The sequence below is a fragment of the Pantherophis guttatus genome, chromosome 3 (assembly GCF_059756535.1).
Source record: "Pantherophis guttatus breed Tessera chromosome 3, ASM5975653v1, whole genome shotgun sequence".
NCBI classification, from domain to species: Eukaryota; Metazoa; Chordata; class Lepidosauria; order Squamata; family Colubridae; genus Pantherophis; species Pantherophis guttatus.
This window is the reverse complement of record NC_142065.1, coordinates 7,857,119-7,874,932: the sequence shown is the minus strand read 5'-3', so window position 1 is coordinate 7,874,932 and position 17,814 is coordinate 7,857,119. Positions and strand designations below refer to the sequence as shown.

Below are 17,814 nucleotides of genomic sequence, written 5' to 3'. Positions count from 1 at the left end.
TTTTTTACTACCGGTTCTGTAGGCATGGCTTGGTGGGCGTGGCATGCTTGGTGGGCGTGGCAGGGGAAGGTTACTGCAAAATCCCCATTTCCTCCTGATCAGCTGGGACTCAGGAGGCAGAGAATAGATGGGGGCGGGGCCAGTCAGAGGTGGTATTTACTGGTTCTCTGAACTACTCAAAATTTCCGCTACCAGTTCTCCAGAACTGGTCAGAACCTGCTGAAACTCACCTCTGGTTGAGACTCTAGAAAGAGTGCAGAGAAGAGCAACAAAGATGACTAGGGGACTGAAGGATAAAACATATGAAGAAAGGTTGCAGGAATTGGATATGTATAATTTAATGAAAAGAAGGACTTGGGGCGACATTTTATTTATTTGTTTGTTTGTTTGTTTGTTTGTTTGTTTGTTTGTTTGTTATATTTCTATGCCTCCCACTCTCCGAGGACTCTGGGCAGCTTACCCCAAAGACAGTATACTTAATAGCATATTGCCCCTAACAATCTGGGTCCTCATTTTACCCACCTCGGAAGGATGGAAGGCTGAGTCAACCTTGAGCTGGTGAGATTTGATCCGCTGATCTGCCGAACTAGCAGTCAGCTGAAGTAGCTGCAGTACAGCACTCTAACCATTGCGCCACCTCGGCTGACATGATAGCAGTGATCCACTATTTGAGGGGCTGCCACAAAGAGGGAGAGGGGGTCAACCTATTCTCCAAAGCACCCGAAGGCAGGACAAGAAACAATGGATGGAAGCTTATCAAAGAAAGATCCAACCTAGAATTAAGGAGAAATTTCCTGACAATGAGAACGATTAACCAGTGGAATGATTTGCCTCCAGAAGTTGTAGGTGCGCCAACACTGGAGTTTTTAAAGAAGAGATCGGACAACCATTTGTCTGAAATGGTATAGGATTTCCTGCTTGAGCAGGGGATTGGAAGGAAGGAAGGAAGGAAGGAAGGAAGAAAATTTATGCAAATGCTGTTGATTTGAGAATTAATATACAAGCAGTCCTCAAGTTATGACCACAACTGAGCCCAAATTTTTTGTTGCTAAGTAAGACAGTTATTAAGTGAGTTTTCCTCCATTTTACGACCTTTCTTTCCACCCTCTTAATATTTTTTTTAATGCTCCAACACTGGAAGTTTTTAAGAAGAGATTGGATAACCATTTGTCTGAAATGGTATAGGGTTTCCTGCCTAAGCAGTGGGTTGGACTAGAAGACCTCCAAGGTCCCTTCCAACTCTGTGATTCTATCCTATTCTAACTTTTGCCTCCCCCAAAGCTTGGATACTACATTAATTCTTGACTTCTTGACTTTTGAGGCTCTCTTCCTGGCAGGGTGTTACAAGGGTGTTATTAGAAGTCTCCCTCCTACTTTCCCTTCTACGCAAAAACGAAATAAAATCGGTTTTGAAGGAAGAATGTTTCTTTTTCTCTTACCGATGATGGTGAGCAGCATGGCACTGGCGGTTAACCCAGAGCTACTCCTGGCTACGCATTCGTATTGTCCTTGATCTGCCAGACCCAAATCTCGGATGGATAAAGTGCCTTCTTGGCTGATGTGGAACTTGCCACTCTCTGTGATCTGAATCCTGTCCTGGTGTAGAAAAAGGAAAAAAATCTGGAGCACGAATAGGATTCTCTCTGGTGGGGAGACCACGATCTGTTTCACAGTCATCCACCAAGGTCAAAAAAGTCAAAATGGTGTCCGCAAGAAGAGCCACGAACTTCATTTAATTTATTAATTTATTGCATCAACCAAATATAAATATAGGCAGCTCTTGATTTATGATGAAAATTGAGCCCAGGATTTCTCTGGTTAAGCCCGACAGTTGTTAAAGTGAGTTTTATTCCATTTTACAACCTTTCTCGCCACAGTTGTTAAGCGAATCATTGCAGTTGTTAAATTAGTAACACGATTGTGAAGTGAATCTGGCGTCCCAGTTGATTTTGCTTGCCAGAAGGTCACAAAAGAGGATCACGTGACCCCCCAGGACACAGCAACTGTCATAAATACGAGTCAGTTGCCAAGCGTCCAAACTTTGATCACATGACCACAGCGCACGCTCACATTTGGGAACCGGTAGGGAAAGTGAATGAATACCACCCCTAAACCCACCTTTTCTGCCCCAGCTACGGACCCCAAAGAACGCAGCACACACGAAGTCTGTACAAACCTTAGTTTACTAAATTAAATCAGTCTTTTTCAAAGAAAAGCTGTTAATTAAGTTTCTTAACAGCCTACAAGAATCCAAAGAATAAATCATCGTAATCTTACTATGGTTGACAGAAAGCCCAGAAGCAATTTGCAGGAAAGTGATATGAGAACTAAGATCAGGACGCGAAGGAGAATGAACGAAGTTGTTCCCTGCAAATTGCCTCAGTCGTCGTCCTTCCTTAAATAGGCTAAGGGAGTGGCAAATTAGCCCCAAGCCTTACTCTCGAGGAGACCTCCTCCTGAGGAGCCACTCCTGCCTTTTGGCAGCTCTGCGTGCCCGTGCATCGAGAAGAGGCTCCTCCTCTTCGTCCTCTTCACTTATGGGAGCTTCTGGAGGTTCTGAAGGCCCTGGCTGAATCCCCGCCTCTGGCACCACATCTTCTCCAGCCTCCTCATTGTCCGACTTGAGTGCCAGCTGCACAGGCTGCTGGCACAGCACCACACCAGCCTCCTCGCTGTCGGAATCAGCTACTAGCTGCATAGGCCGCTGACGGGCCACAACACCACTTCACAGGATTGTTGTTGGGACCATAGTCCGAAAGAGGAGGATTAGGTATGTTTGCCTCCTTGAGTTGTTTATAAAAGTAATGAAGGCGGGATATAAATTAAAGAAATAAAATAGAGAGGCGAATCGAATCTGCTCCTCCTTCAAAATAAGGCATCCCCATTTTACCTCAGAAGCTCACACCCGATGTCCCCCAGCCCTACACAAAAGGCGATCCTGCTTGTGTTAAGTGATAAACCGTCTGACCTTCGCCCACGTTATCGTTGGCTGTGGGTCCCCTTGGGCGGTACAAGGGATCTCAATGTCTTGGCCGACTTCTGCAACTGTATCTTGAGGTGGATGAAGAAATACGGGCATAACTGTTTAGGAAAGACAAAGGGGTTGTGGGGTGAAAGCACGGAGTCAGGTTTAACCAGTGGAACGACTTGCCTCCAGAAGTTGTGGGTGCTCCATCACTGGAGGCTTTAAAAAGAGATTGGACAGATATTTGTCTGGATAGGGCAGTGATGGTTAACCTTTTTGGTGCCGAGTGCCCAAAGCGCATGGGTGCGAATGCACATGTGCGTGCCAGAACTCCCAAAATGCACTGTCCCTGCACATGCATGCGCCCCCCGCATGTGCCCCACCCCCCCGCATGTGCACCGCCCCCCGCCCCATTTTGGCTTCCAGATTGGTGCAGGCTTTTCAGGCCCAAAACGGGGCACGGAGCCCCTGTTTTGGGCCTGGAAAGCCGCCTGCACAAACCTGGAAGCCAAAATGGGCTGTGAGGCACCGCACGAGCCCCCCCAGCGCCCCATTTTGGGCCTAGAAAGCCTCCTGCACCAACTTGCACCACCCCACGCATGCACTCCGCCCCCAGGCATGCGTGGCAGAGATCCGAAGACCAACTGTCTGTCTGGAGGTGCATGCGTGGTGGAGCTGGGCTGGGGAAATGGCTGGCGTGCCCGCAGAGAGGGCTCTGCGTGCCACCTGTGGCACGTGTGCCATAGGTTCGCCATCACGAGTATAGGGTCTCCTGCCTGAGCAGGGGGTTGGACTAGAGGACTTCTGAGGTCCCTTCCAACTCTGTTATACTATATTCTGCATTTAATTGGGAACAGAAATTAAGGGAAGACGTGTCTTCCAGATGGGTTGGCCAAGAGCATTGAACTCCAAACACTCTGGAAAATATGAGGTTGGGGAAGACCAGTGTCAAGGCCGACTCGGATTCGATCGGTACCTGCAATTCTTCTTGCAGCTCAACAACAGAAACAGACGAGAGGGAGTTGAATTCTTAAGGGAGTTGGGAGGGACTGGGGGAATTCAAGCGAGCCTGAGGTGCCTGAGGAAGTTCCTACACTTCAAGGGCACAATCAGAGAACTTTTTGAACAGCGTGGATTGTTTCTCAAAACACAAAGAACGTGTTGGATTGATGGACGGTGGACAGTGGGTGGGGGGCTAACGGGGAAAAGGGGATTTTACCTATGCTGTTTTCTATTGGAACTTTTAGCAGCTTTGCTTCTTCTGTGCCTATATGGATCTATCAGTAAAGGGTAGAAGGAAACCAACTGGATGGGGAGGATGAGATCAGGAAGAATTTTGGGCGTACACTTACCACGTGGGGTGACCTTGAGGCTCGCCGAAAATCTCTGGGCTCCAACAGCATTGATGGCATGGCACTCATAGTGGCCTTGATCATGAAGGGACACTTGGACCATCTGGAGGGTTCCCGTGGAGAGGACACTGTATCTCCAACTGTTTGGTAATGGACCACCTATCAACAAGAGGACTGTGTGAAAACATGGTGCTCTTGGAGAAATTCTCCCATGAAAGGATAGACAAGGTGCTTTTTCAAAAGGCAACTGGACTTTCTTCTCATCCATGAAGCTTCTTCAGTTCTGACAGGAAAAACTAAGTCCGGTTGCCTTTTGAAAAAGCACCTTTGAGACAACCATGACCTAGATCACTGATGGCTAACCTTTTTGCCGTCACATGCCAAAAGCGGGGGGAGTGGGGGGGGTCACGGGTGCAGGTGCCCACATCCATAATTCAATGCTCCCTGCCCTCCTGCGCATGCGCATGTGACCCCCCCCACGCTCTCCCCCTGCTTTTGGCACATGATGGCCCGGTGGGCCCGGTATAGGCCTGTTTTTCACCCTCTCCAGGCTCCAGAGCCTTTCTGGGAGCCTGGGGAGGGCAAAAATAGCCTTCCCCAACCCCCCAGAGGCCCTCCAGAGGCCGGAAACAGCCAGTTTCCCGACTTCCGGTGGGACCAGAAGGTCTGAAAATCAGTTGGCCGGTGTGCGCATGCGCGCTGGAGCTGAGCTAGGGCAACACTCGTGTGCCCACCAATATGGCTCCGCGTGCCACAGGTTGCATGCATGCCATAGGTTCGCCATCTCGGACCTAGATGACTGAGAATCTCCATAAGATGGACAAGCTTTTCTTGAAAGTAAGAGTTCTATCTACCCAGTTGGGTCCAGTTGATGAAAATAGATTGTTAATTTTGAGGGGTTCACCCTGGATTTCTTCTTGAGGGACATCACGCTGGGTCCTGATGTTGAGCCTGGAAGTCCAATTGTAACTTTCCTTTGATCGTCATCTCCTAGAAGGACAATATGGAGCAATGGTGCTCTTCCAAGGTTGCAAGACATCTTCTAGGTAAATATGGGTTGGTTGGGGGGATGAAAAGGGAAAAATACCGCAGGTGGTCTTCTGAACTTGAGATGGGGGAAAGAGAGAGAGCAGGAGTGGACTAACAAGTTTTTTGGAACTAGCTACTGGAAATGCCTACTTTAGATCGGGGTCTCCAACCATGGCAACTTTAAGACTTGTGGACTTCAACTTCCATAGTTCCTCAGCCAGCTAAGCTGGCTGAGGAACTCTGGGAAATGAAGTCCACAAGTCTTAAAGTTGCCACAGTTGGAGACCCCTGCTTTAGATGATGCCCTTGTTTGAAAGATAGGAGGCTGGACAAAGTTCCTTGGAGATGGTGGTGGGAATTAAGAGGAGAGATGAAGGGCCCTGAAACTTGAAAACAAGTTCTATAAGGAATCGTTAAAAGGATTATATGAAGCAAAAGGTATATATAACACTTACAATAGAGTTTCTAAAGTGTATACTAGGGGTGTCTAACTTTGGCAACTTTAAGACTTGTGGACTTCAAATTTAAGACTTGTGCACTACAACTTTAAGATTTATGGACTTCAACTTTAAGACTTATAGACTTCAGCTCCCAGAATCCCTCCACCAGCATGGCTGATGGAGGAATGCTGGGAATTGAAGTCCACAAGTCTTAAAGTAGCCAAGGTTGGACACCCTTGGTTATCTTACTTCACTGAGTGTGTAGATCTTTCTTTGATGTGTGCCAACTTGTTAATTTTGGGGGCCCATCTGTGTGTGCTCAGAAAAGTTTGTCGTATAAAAAGATTTTCCTGGTTTGCTACTTATTTGTGTGGTTTAATTAGTTTAACCTGGTTGCCAATTATCATCTGAAAGAAGTTAAGTGATCTGTGCAAAATTGTATTAGTTTAACTTGTGATGTACTAGTTTCAGTTGCTTGCAAGTTATACTACTGATTAAAAGGAGAGTCAAAGGCAGTGCAGGCCTAAAATTAGTCTGGAATCTAATTTCTTCCCACACCTTTCCTTTAGAACAACATTTTTCAACCTCGGCATCCTTGAGATGCTGCTATTCTAGAAGTTGAAGTCCACCGTAATATAAAAATGATATTGACGCTCTAGAAAAAAATGCAGAGAAGAGCAACGAAGAGAATTGGCCGGGTGGGGGAGCTAAAACATACGATGAACAGTTGCAGGAATTGGGTATGTCTAGTCTAGCGAAGAGAAGGACTAGGGCGACATGATAGCAGTCTTCCAGTATTTGAGGGGCTGCCACAAAAAAGAGGGGTTCAATTTATTCTCCAAAGCACCTGAAGGCAGGAGAAGAAGCAATGGATGGAAACTAATCAAGGAGAGAAGCAACCTAGAACTAAGGAGAAATTTCCTGACAGAACAATTAATCAGTGGAATGACTTGCCTTGTGAGTGCTCCATCACTGGAGGCTTTCAAGAAGAGATTGGACAACCACTTGTTTGGAATGGTATAGGGTGTCCTGCTTGAGCAGGGGGTTGGACTAGAAGACCTTCAAGGCCCCTTCCAACTCTGTTATTGTTAGCTGAGGTTGAGAAACACAGGTCTAGTCCAATCTTGGAGATCCTTTTCAGCTCATGATTCGATGACTCTTAAGTCCTTACAGAAGACAGCAATGCCAAGAATATACCTTCTTTTGTCCAAGATATGACCGGGCGAGGATGTCCATCTGCAGAGCAGGGCAGATCCACATTTTGACCCTCAGTTACGGTCTGATCAGTGGGAGCTATCAAAAACCTGGGGGTATCTGTACGAGGAGAAGAAAGAAAAGAGACATCTTCTATAAAGATCGTGGGAACGTGCAACCTCCTTTCCACCAAGCATCAAATTAACACCCTAGAGAAAGATTGAGAAAACCAGATTAGGGCAATGTTTCTCAACCTCAGCCATGAGAAGAGGTGGGGACTTCAACTCCCAGAATTCCCCAGCCAGCATGGCTGGCTGGGGAATTCTGGGGGTTGAAATCCTCACCTCTTCTCATAGCTGAGGTTGAGAAACATTAAAATATAGTCAAAAATTATCAAGAGGGGGTAGTCTAGTTGAGGTAAGTATCAGAGAGACTCAGGATGTGGGTTGCATCCACACAATCAAAGGTCCAACCCTTTTATACGTGCAGGGTTGGCATTGGATGCCCTCATCCTGGCCACCATCTTGATTTTTTTGACTCCTCTAGCATCACCCATTCTCTGAGGAAATCTTGCTCGTCGTCTTGACTTTTCTTTTGAAAAGAAACGAGACGGTGTCACGGATTGAATCTTTAACAATTAGGTCACGGATGGGCAAAATTTGCAACAAATTCACCCCTGTTCTTTGTCCCCTATCAATATTTGAATCTTCTTTTTTTTTTTTTGATAAGGAGCCAAGGGAGGAGGGTTTTTTTTATTTTAAATAATTTCAGATAGTCCTGGATTTACAACCATTCGTTTAGAAACCTTTCGAACTTACAACGGCGCTGAAAAACATGATGTACAACTGGTCCTTGCGCTTACAACTTGCAACATTCCCCACAGTCACGTGATCAAACTCCAGTCCAGTGATGGGTTGCTACCGGTTCGCCTTGAATCGGGCGAACTGGTAGCAGCGGTGGTGGCGGGAGGCTCCGCCCACCCGCCCAGACACTTCTGCACATGCGCAGAAGAGTCGTGCGCAAGTGAGCGTGCACGGACAAGCGAACTGGTAGCGACGGGTTTTGAAACCCAGCTCCAGTCCATTGGCAAACAACATGTATTTACAAAGGCTGGAGTGTCCTGGGGTCATATAATCGCCATTTGTGACTTTCCCAGCTGGCTTGAAACAAGGAAAGTCAATGGGGGAAGCAGGCTTCACTTAACAACCGCATGATTCACTTAACAACTGCAGTGATTTTTTATTATTATTATTTTTATTAATCATATTTCCATGCCGCCCACTCTCCGAGGACTCTGGGTGGCTTACAACAATCGACAGTATGCTAAATAGCATATTGCCCCCAACAATCTGGGTCCTCATTTTACCCACCTCGGAAGGATGGAAGGCTGAGTCAACCTTGAGCCGGTGAGATTTGATCCGCTGATCTGCTGAACTAGCAGTCAGCAGAAGTGAAAAAGGGTCGGATGACTTTTTCCAGTGCCTTTGTAACTTTGAAACGGTCGCTAATTGAGGACTATGTGTACCCAGGGGTGGCCTGCTGGGAGTTTGCAGGGGTTCGGGAGAAGCTATAGTTAAGATTCTGTGCAGTTCGGAGAACCCCCAAATCCCACTCCTGGCTGGCCCCGCCCACCCCACCCCTCCCAGTTGTCCCACGTGGCCCATTTGAGGTAAGTGCAGAGGCTTGGGGAGGGTGAAAAACGGGCCTACCGGAAGTTCGGGAAGGCCGGAAAAGGCCTCCTGGAGGCTCAAGGAAAGACTCTGGAGCCTGGGGAGGGCAAAAACACACCACCACCCCCGCCGTGGTGCAGGAGGCCAACTAGGCCAGCCTACCCAGCAACTGGGCAGAGAACCCCTTGCTAAAATTTTTGAAGCCTACCCTGGTGTGTACCCAACTTTGGTCTAATTTAACGCCTGACTACATTTGGCCAATAATATTCTCACAGCTACCTTGCACAATGATATTTGCCGTTGCCGTGATGGATCCTTCTGTGTTGGTGGCTTTGCAGCTGTATTTGCCTTCATCTGACAAAGTGACATTTTGGATATAGAGGCCACCGGAGCTGGTGATGTTGAAGCGCGGATTTTGAGGCAGTGGCGACCCTGAGCTCAGCATCCAGACAACGCGAGGCGGGGGCTGTCCTGACACCCCACATTCCAGAGTCACACTTTCCCCCACCAGGACTTCTGTGTTCTGGGGATGGATGACAAATGTAGGTTTGGCTGAAAACATAAAAGGACACAGAAGCGCTTGGTTAATATAAAGAAACTCAGACCATTTCAGTATATTATGATTCGCTATAGAATATAGAGTAACAGATTTGGAAGGGATCTTTGAGGTCTTCTAGTCCAACCCCCTCACGTAGAGTTGCCAGGTGTCCACTATTTGAGCGGACAGTCCGCTTTTTTCACATTATGTTCACTATTTTTTTTCACAAAACAGTGGACATTTTTTTTATTCACAAGCTTTATGATGAAATGGTACGTAATCTAAAGCTGTACAGTCTAAGAGAATAAGGATAGGAGAATCGCGTTTTGTCTTTTTTTTCATAAGTTAGAATGAGACAAAGATCGAATATCCATTGAACTCGATTCTCTGAAAAAATTAATGATGAGATTAAAATAAAAATGTATTATAAAATTATGTACAGTTCACATTTTTAAAATGTATTGTAGCTTGTGTCGACTGACCTAAAATGGCGTCGAGTGATGAGAGTGACAGCGGCGAGATTTCGAATTCTTTAAAATGAAAGAGAGGAGTGTGCAAATACACCAAAGACTGGGAAGCTACTTTTGCATGGATTACCAACAACGAAACCGACAGAACAAATACGACGGCCTACTGTACCCCCTGCTCAAGTAGTTGAACCTACACCATTGATTCTCAAGCTTTTCTTCACCATAGACCCACCCTTAAATACCTTTTGTGGCCACAGACCCCCCAAAAACCTAACTCAAGTTTTAAATCATAACGTTTTTTCAAGCCTTGATAGACCCTCTGTGACAACTTCACGGGCTCCCCCAGGGGTCTACAGCAGTGGTGGGTTTCAATTTTTTTTACTACCGGTTCTGTGGGCGTGGCTTGGCGGGCGTGGTAGGGGAAGGATACTGCAAAATCTCCATTCCCACCCCACTCTGGGGCCAGCCAGAGATGGTATTTGCCGGTTCTCTGAACTGTTCAAAATTTCCACTACCGGTTCTCCAGAACCTGTCAGAACCTGCTGGATTTCACCCCTGGTCTGGAGACCACATCTGGCTTATACCATTCCAGACAACCTCAAGCCACAACTTCTGGAGGCCAGCTGTTATACTGATTCATTGTTCTCACGGTCAAGAAATTTCTCCTTAATGCTAGGTTAAATCTCCCTTTGATAAGTTTTCATCCATTGCTTCTTGTCCTGCCTTCAGGAGCTTTGGAGAATAGGTTGACTCCCTCCTCTTTGTGACAGCCCATCAAATATTGGAAGACTGCTATCAGGCCACCCCAATCCTTCTCTTTGTTAGGCTAGAAATACCTATTTCCTTCAATTCTTTGTTGTATGATTTAGCCTCCAGACTCCTGGCAATCAATGTCACTCTTCTCTGCATTCTTTCTAGGGTCTCAACATCTTTTTCATATCACAGTGACCAGAAGTGGATGCAGTATTCTAAAAGGGTGGCCTTACCAAGGCATTATAAAGTGGTATTTACACTTCACGTGATCTTGATTCTATCCCTCTGTTTATGCAGCCTAGAACTGTGTTGGCTTTTTTGGCCGCTGCAGCACAAGGCTGGCTCCTATTTAAATGGTTGTCCACTAGGACTCCAAGATCTGTCTCACAGTTACTACTATTGAGCCAGGTACCACCTATTCTATACCTGTGCATTTGGCTGAAAATGAAGTGAAAAGCACTGTGTTAAACCATAGTGTTTTATTAAGAGTGCCAGTTTGGTATGAGTTCTAATCCTGCTTTGGGCATGGAGCCAGCTGGGTGACTTTGGGCCAGTCCTTTTCTCTTAAGCCTTAGGGAAAAGAAGGCAATAGAGAACCATTTTTTTAAAATGTTGAGAAAACTTGGATGGACTTATTTTGAGCTTGGATATAACATGACATACAAATATCGCAACTTTGTTTTCTTAGTTCAAGTTTAGGATTTTGGCATATTGTATGAACCTAGCTTGACACCAGTGGTGGGTTTCCCCCGGTTCACACCGGTTCTATAGAACCGGTAGCAAAACTGGTGGGAGGCTCCGCCCACTGACCCCCATCAAAATGCTTCTGCGCAAGCGCAGCGGCCCCGTTGCAATCCGATAGTAAAGGTAAGTACAGGCCACTTGTAGCATGAGTGAGGAATCAAAGGCCATGTTGGTTCTTTAAAATCATCTTGAAGGCCACATTTGTAGGAAATAGTGAGCCTTCGGCAAAAAAAGACCAAACAGGTGTCCACTATGAGGAGGTCAAAATAGCCAAGGGGCCAATCACAATTTGTGCAATCAAAGCCACGCCCCTTTTCAAAAATATGTCATTGATTGATTTGATGGTGCAGCTGTGGTTGCCCTCTTGACTTTCTTAACCAGCCCCTCACGGATGACCCTGAGACAAAGCTCTTGAGATGTTCCTCCTTACCACAGTTCTCCTTGCCACGTCATTCACTCACTCAAAACCCTTTTGGTTTTTCGCTCATTTGCATTTTATGGGATGGAAAATCCCACCCATAACAACGGTGAGTTTGCAAAGTTGCCCAAATTGGTCCGGTTTCATCAGCCAATACAGGTAAGACAGGTGAGACGCTACTACCAGATTTCATGGCCCCATCCTAAAACCAACACACAGAGATTATCCATCTGGTTCTTATAAGCCAAGGGACAAGATCTTCATTTATTTGAAGGACATTACAAGGAATGCCGAAGTAGCGTAGGGCAACCTCAGGAGTCTTCGCTTCGCCCACAATGTTCTTGGCCAGGCACTGATAGATTCCCTTGTCGGATTCTTTCGTGTCTTGGATCATCAACGTGCCATCTTGTAGCAGGTTCAGCCGCCCATCATCCCTCATGTCAATCTCGTTGCTGCAATGCAAAAAAGGAAGATGGCAGCCAGTTTCATTCCTCCTTTGATCTAGGGAAGGATTGGACTACAGCTAGTATTACCCCCAGATAACAATCCAAACTATCTCTATCTGAGATGGGGAAAGAACTGCTGTCAACTTATCCAAGGGGGACACGGGGTCACCTTAATCAGCATGAGCCAAGACAATTTAAGATTGTCAAACAAGCGCACAAACATGGGTGTATAAGTAGCCCTCGACTTACGACCACAATTGGCATGAGAATTTCCATTGCTAAGCAAGTCGGGGTTAAGTGAGTCATGCCCGATTTTGCGATCTCTTTGTCACAGTCGTTAAGTGAATCACTGCAGTTGTCAAGTGGATCGTGTGGTCGCTAAGTAAATTTGGCTTCCCCAATTGACTTCGCTTGTTGGAAGCCAGGTGGGAAGGTCACATTAGTGACCTTAGATCGTGTAAAGGTATGTGAGAAAGACCTTGAGGGACTGAGGAAAGAGATGCTGCCAAAGGAACGATCAGATAAGAGACAGCATAGCTTGCAGATGAATAATGGGCCAGGTTTGAAGCTCAGAAGAGACATTCCCTAGTTTCTCAGGCTGTAAAGGAGATGGAGAAGTAGAATTCTACTTTCATACTGGCAAGATTCTGTCAATGTAGCTTTACAATGAAGTAGAATGAACGATTAAGTAGAATGAACTCATCTGGTTGTGATTTCTGTCTGCTTTACAATGTGAAGTTGACACCAATCTTGTAACTCTGAGAGTACAATCCTCCCACCCAGGGGTGGGCTGCTGGGGGTTCGCAGGGGTTCGGGAGAACCTCTAGCTAAGATTCTGTGCAAAATCCCATTCCTGGCTGGCCCTGCCCACTCCACCCTGCCCCTCCCACATGGCCCATTTTGGATGCAGGTAACTGCAGGGCGCGCATGGAGACTCGGGGAGGGCGAAAAACGGGTCTATCAGAAGTTTGTTTCCAGCCTCCGGAGGGCCTCCGGAGCCTGGGGAGGCCGTTTTTGCCCTCTCAGAGACTTGAAAAAAGCCTCCGGAGCCAGGGAAGGGCAAAAATGCCTTCCCCCCTCCCAGCAACCGGGCAGAGAACCCCTTGCTAAAATTTTTGAAGCCCACCCCTGCTCCCACTGCTTTACAGCTCAAGAAACTAGGGAGGGTCTCTACTGAGGGTCTCTCCTTTCACTATCCAACTGTGGGCTATGCTATCTCTTTTCTGACCATTTCCTTAGTACTGTCTCTTGGCTCCATCTTCCAAGGTCTTTCCGAGACAGACTGGCATGCTGCTTCTGCCATCTTGCCCTTCGGTCCGTCTTACTTACTTGTTGTGAAGCCAGATAATCTTAGGTTTCGGATTCCCCTCTGCCCGGCAGATGAAATAGACAGTGTTGCCCAGAGTAACGTCGACATCTTGCGGCTCAGTTGTGATGCGAGGGCTCTCTGAAACACACAGACAAATGGAGGACGACCCTTCAAAGGCTGAAGGATGTCATACATGACTTTGGTGTTTTCAATGAATGTTCCTAACTGTCCCCTTTGAGCCAAAATTCAGACTGACTCATTAAAGGCCTTAGGGTCTAAATTAAGTGGATCTTAAATTGAGCTCTGATCTGTTTTAATTCAGACCCTATATTAGTTTTCTATAGACAGCCTCTGCTCAGGAAGAATAACAGAGTTGGAAGGTGTTAGGGAATGGGGTTGAGGGGTCCCCCGGACCTGGAACCAGCTCATGAGCAAACGCACTAGGACTGAAATAAATCTGACAGAGGCGTCTTGTGTAAAAATATAATTTACTTTAAAATGTTTAAAAAGCACTATGTCTTTAAGAAAGCACATTAAAAACAAAGTCTTATCTTGGTTATGTGAAGCAAGGCTATCTCCCTAGATTCCTCTCCACAATACTGAAACAGTTCACAAGAGAATAAAGCTAACATGAAGATAAGCAGCTTCGGTGTCAATACATCATCGAGGTAGTAGAAGGGCGGCAGCACAAACTTCACAGCTAAAAGTCACCTGAAGTAAAAACAGTTCAAAACAGCAAACATTGCTTGAAGCTTGTGGGAGGAAGAAGGTCCAGCAACAGCAGTCCCGATGATAGCTTGTGTGCTACAAAACAGCAAAAGGCAAGCATCCGTGGGAGTTTCTCTGCAACGGCATCTGGAGTCCTTATCTGCATTCTTCTCCCATTTGCGGCATTTGCACTTAGCTTCCTGCAGGAGCTGTGCATTTAGGCCTAAACTAGGCCCGAGTAGCAAGCGAAAAGGTCCTTGCTTATATGGGGAGTTAACCTGCAATTAACTAGGGCGGGGAAGGCTTGCAGGTAATTGCAAACAGGAGATGGCTTGATTAAAACCATACTGTTTGTGAGTAGGCAAGTAGCCACAGCAATCCTGGAAACACTCGTGACAGAAGGTACCTTAGAGGTCTTTAATTTTAATTTGATTTATATGCTGCCTTTCTCTGGAGACTAAGGGCGGCTTACAATGCGTTAAGCAATAGCCTTCATACTTCTGTATATTTATACAAAGTCAGCTTATTGCCCCCACAAACTGGGTCCTCAATTTACCTACCTTAGAAAGGATGGAAGGCTGAGTCAACCTTGAGCCTGGGGAGATTCGAACTTGCAGTAATTGCAGCAGCTGAATGTTAATAACAGGCTATTAGTCTGCTGCGCCACCAGGCTCCTCTATGTCTCCTAGCATAGCGTACTTTTTTCTCTACCTATCCTAACTGAAAGCCCTATCAATTGTGGAGCTGACTGGCGACAGGGAGTCGCAGCAGAGGGATGAAAGAGCCACAGGCGGCTCCAGAGCCGCAGGTTGCTGACTCCTGTTCTAGAGTGTCTTTTTTTAATATCCCAGTAACAACCCTGGATGCAATACTCTAGGCCAGGGGTGGGCAAATGTGGCTCTTTTACAACCTGTGGACTTCAACTCCCAGAATTCCTGAGACAGCCAAGGTGTCTGAGGAATTCTGGGAGTTGAAGTCCACAGGTTGTAAAAGAGCCACAATTGCCCACCCCTGCTCTAGGCCGACTCGCCCCAGCCAACTCATCATGGGACAATTCAATGCAGGATAACTCAAGAGAGGGACAAGTGAATTGCAACGGGCCTTGTCTTGCTTTAGGTATGAATTTCTCAAGGCTGGGATGACTTGCAATTCTACTTGAGTTTCTTGAGTTATCCTGCGTTGAGTTATCCTAGGTTAGGGGTCTGGAGCCGCATGTGGCTCTTTTACCCCTCTGCTGTGGCTCCCTGTCACTCAAAATATGCGTCACAAAAGCCAATGTGCGACACCCACTGGCACGTGATTTATTGAGCTTTTCAACCCCTGGTAGGCCAACCATGGATAAATCCAAGAAAAAAGTTTCAGAAGAAAACAGAATGTTTAATTCAACTACATATGCTAGTTTTGTGGCCGCTCAAGAAATAGTCAGGCACGGGAAGGATTTTGTGCAGGGGTGAAATCCAGCAGGTTCTGGAGAACCAATAGAGGAAATTTTGAGTCGTTCAGAGAACCGGCAAATACCACCTCTGGCTGGCCCCAGAGTGGGGAGGGAATGGAGATTTTGCAATATCCTTCTCCCAGGAGGGGAGGGAATGAAGATTTTGCAATATCCTTCCCCTGCCACGCCCACCAAGCCACGCCCACAGAACTGGTAGGGAAAAATTTTGGATTTCACCCCTGGTTTTGTGGCTCCTGGTGTTTTCTTTTCTGTGGGAAACAGGTCCAAGTGGCTCTTTGAGTGTTTAAGGTTGCAGACCCCTGTCCTAGGTTCTTGAGTTATCCTGGGTTGAATTTTCCTGCAGTGAGTTGGCTGAGGTGATTTGGCCACAGTGAGATGGCCGGGGCCAGTTGTCCCAATCCGCAGACTGACAGCGCCCTAATTCACTTTTATAAGGAGGAGGAGGAGGGCGGACATTCATTCAATTCTGAAGGCAAGCTGTTCCACTGCCCAACAGTGAGAACAATTAATCAGCTTGCTTTCAGAAATTCTATTCTATTCTATTCTATTCTATTCTATTCTATTCTATTCTATTCTATTCTATTCTATTCTATTCTATTCTATTCTATTCTACTCTACTCTACTCTACTCTACTCTACTCTACTCTACTCCATTCCATTCCATTCCCTTAACTTGCAAGATTGTTATTGTAGTCAATTTCAAGAAAAGTTATTTTTAGCTTCCCATGCAATTGACTTCCGATCTGATTTACCTTGTAGAGTTGACATCAGTCTTGTAACAACCACAAATGTCCTCTAGATGGCACTTTTCCCCTACAATTATTATACTCTCCCTTGTGTCTAAGTCAAACATTCAATGAAAAGATCCTATGTGTGAACCTAGAAACTTGCTAATTAAGGGTCAGAGTCAGTTGTGTCTGAACCCAGCCCATAAACCCAGGTCGAGTTCTTGCTGATTTGCTTAACTGCTTCCAGAGATTGTTGGGACATGAATCGAGTCAGGTAGTCCTCGACTTACAACCACAGGATCAGAATTCTTCTTGCTAAGCAAGGTGGCTGTTAAGTGAGTCACACCCTAGAGAATTAACAATTGCAGAGAAACACTGCAATTGTTAAGCAAATCACACAGTCATTATGCGAATCCAGCTTCCCCCACTGACTAGGCCTGCCGGAAGTTGGCTGGGAAGGTCACAACTGCCGATCACATGACCCCAGGACGTCGCAATCGTCATAAACACTTGCCACTTACCTGTTGGATGCAACAGGTAACAATCAACCATGGAGTCCTTGGTGCTCTCTGAGATTGCTTGTTTTCTTGCTGACCTTTCATTACCCAAATAGGTAACATCATCAGTGCTAGAAGGGAATGGGGGAGGAGGACTGTGGGGCCCTAGGTGCTCTCTGAGCTTGGTGGTTTTCTTGCCGACCTTTCATTACCCAAATAGGTAACATCATCAGTGTTAGTAAGGCATGAAGTTTGCAGTACAGTGTGGAAAAATAGTGAATAAAATAGACAATGGATCGGCTGGCTTCACTCACCACAGTTGAATTCTCGGGTGGTCAAGGTGATGACCGAACGACCCAGTAATTCAGGCGGGCTCTCGCAAGTGGCAGCTGCTTGTGTGTTGCCCTGTATGGTATATTTCCTCAGCAGTTCTGCCAGCCACATCAGGTCACAGTCACAGAGCAAGGCATTGGAATCCAGCCGCCTGGGAGGAAGCAGATGGAGAAGAAAAAGGGTCGACAGTCCTTCCTGTTTAACCACAGATACAGGAAGGTCATCTGCCAGAGAAGCTAAGAGTAAACTACAGGTCAATCAGGGAAACACCAAGGCCGCTCCCACCACGCTCTCTACATGGGGCTCCCCTTGAGGTGCACCCGGAGGCTCCAACTGGCGCAGAGTGCGGCCGTGCGGGTGGTTATGGGAGCGACATGGCGTTCCCATGTGGCTCCCCTCCTGCGCGAGCTGCACTGGCTCCCGGTGGTCTTCCGTGTGCGCTTCAAGGTCTTGGTTACCACCTTTAGAGCGCTCCATGGCTTAGGACCTGCTTACGAGACCGCCTGCTGTCACCAGTAGCCTCCCACCGGCCGGTATGCTCTCATAGAGAGGGGCTCCTCCGGGTGCCGTCGGCCAAACAATGTTGACTGGCGGCCCCCAGGGGGAGAGACTTTTCTGTGGGGGCACCTACTATCTGGAATGAGCTCCCCCCGGAGATATGGAGGATCCCGGATCTATGCACCTTCCGCCGCACTCTTAAAACCTTTTTATTCCATCAAGCTGGCCTGGCCTAATTTTTTCCCTTTTCCCTTTTAAAACACCAAT

The 17,814-nt window shown here is 46.7% G+C and overlaps 1 protein-coding gene across 3 annotated transcripts in view; it reads right to left on the bottom strand.

Annotated features, from left to right (window-relative positions):
• The window catches only part of LOC117679398 (peroxidasin homolog), a 126,643-nt gene that overhangs the window by 12,710 nt on the left and 96,119 nt on the right, over window positions 1-17,814 (bottom strand). For all 3 annotated transcript variants that reach the window (XM_087889004.1, XM_060684349.2, XM_087889005.1), the window contains exons 7-14: window positions 17,031-17,200; window positions 13,349-13,466; window positions 11,856-12,025; window positions 8,930-9,202; window positions 6,984-7,100; window positions 4,318-4,476; window positions 2,969-3,081; window positions 1,440-1,596 (exon numbers count right to left, since the gene is read on the bottom strand). In XM_087889004.1, coding sequence (XP_087745130.1) covers window positions 1,440-1,596; window positions 2,969-3,081; window positions 4,318-4,476; window positions 6,984-7,100; window positions 8,930-9,202; window positions 11,856-12,025; window positions 13,349-13,466; window positions 17,031-17,200 — 1,277 coding nt within the window. The remainder of the gene's footprint in view (window positions 1-1,439; window positions 1,597-2,968; window positions 3,082-4,317; window positions 4,477-6,983; window positions 7,101-8,929; window positions 9,203-11,855; window positions 12,026-13,348; window positions 13,467-17,030; window positions 17,201-17,814) is intronic.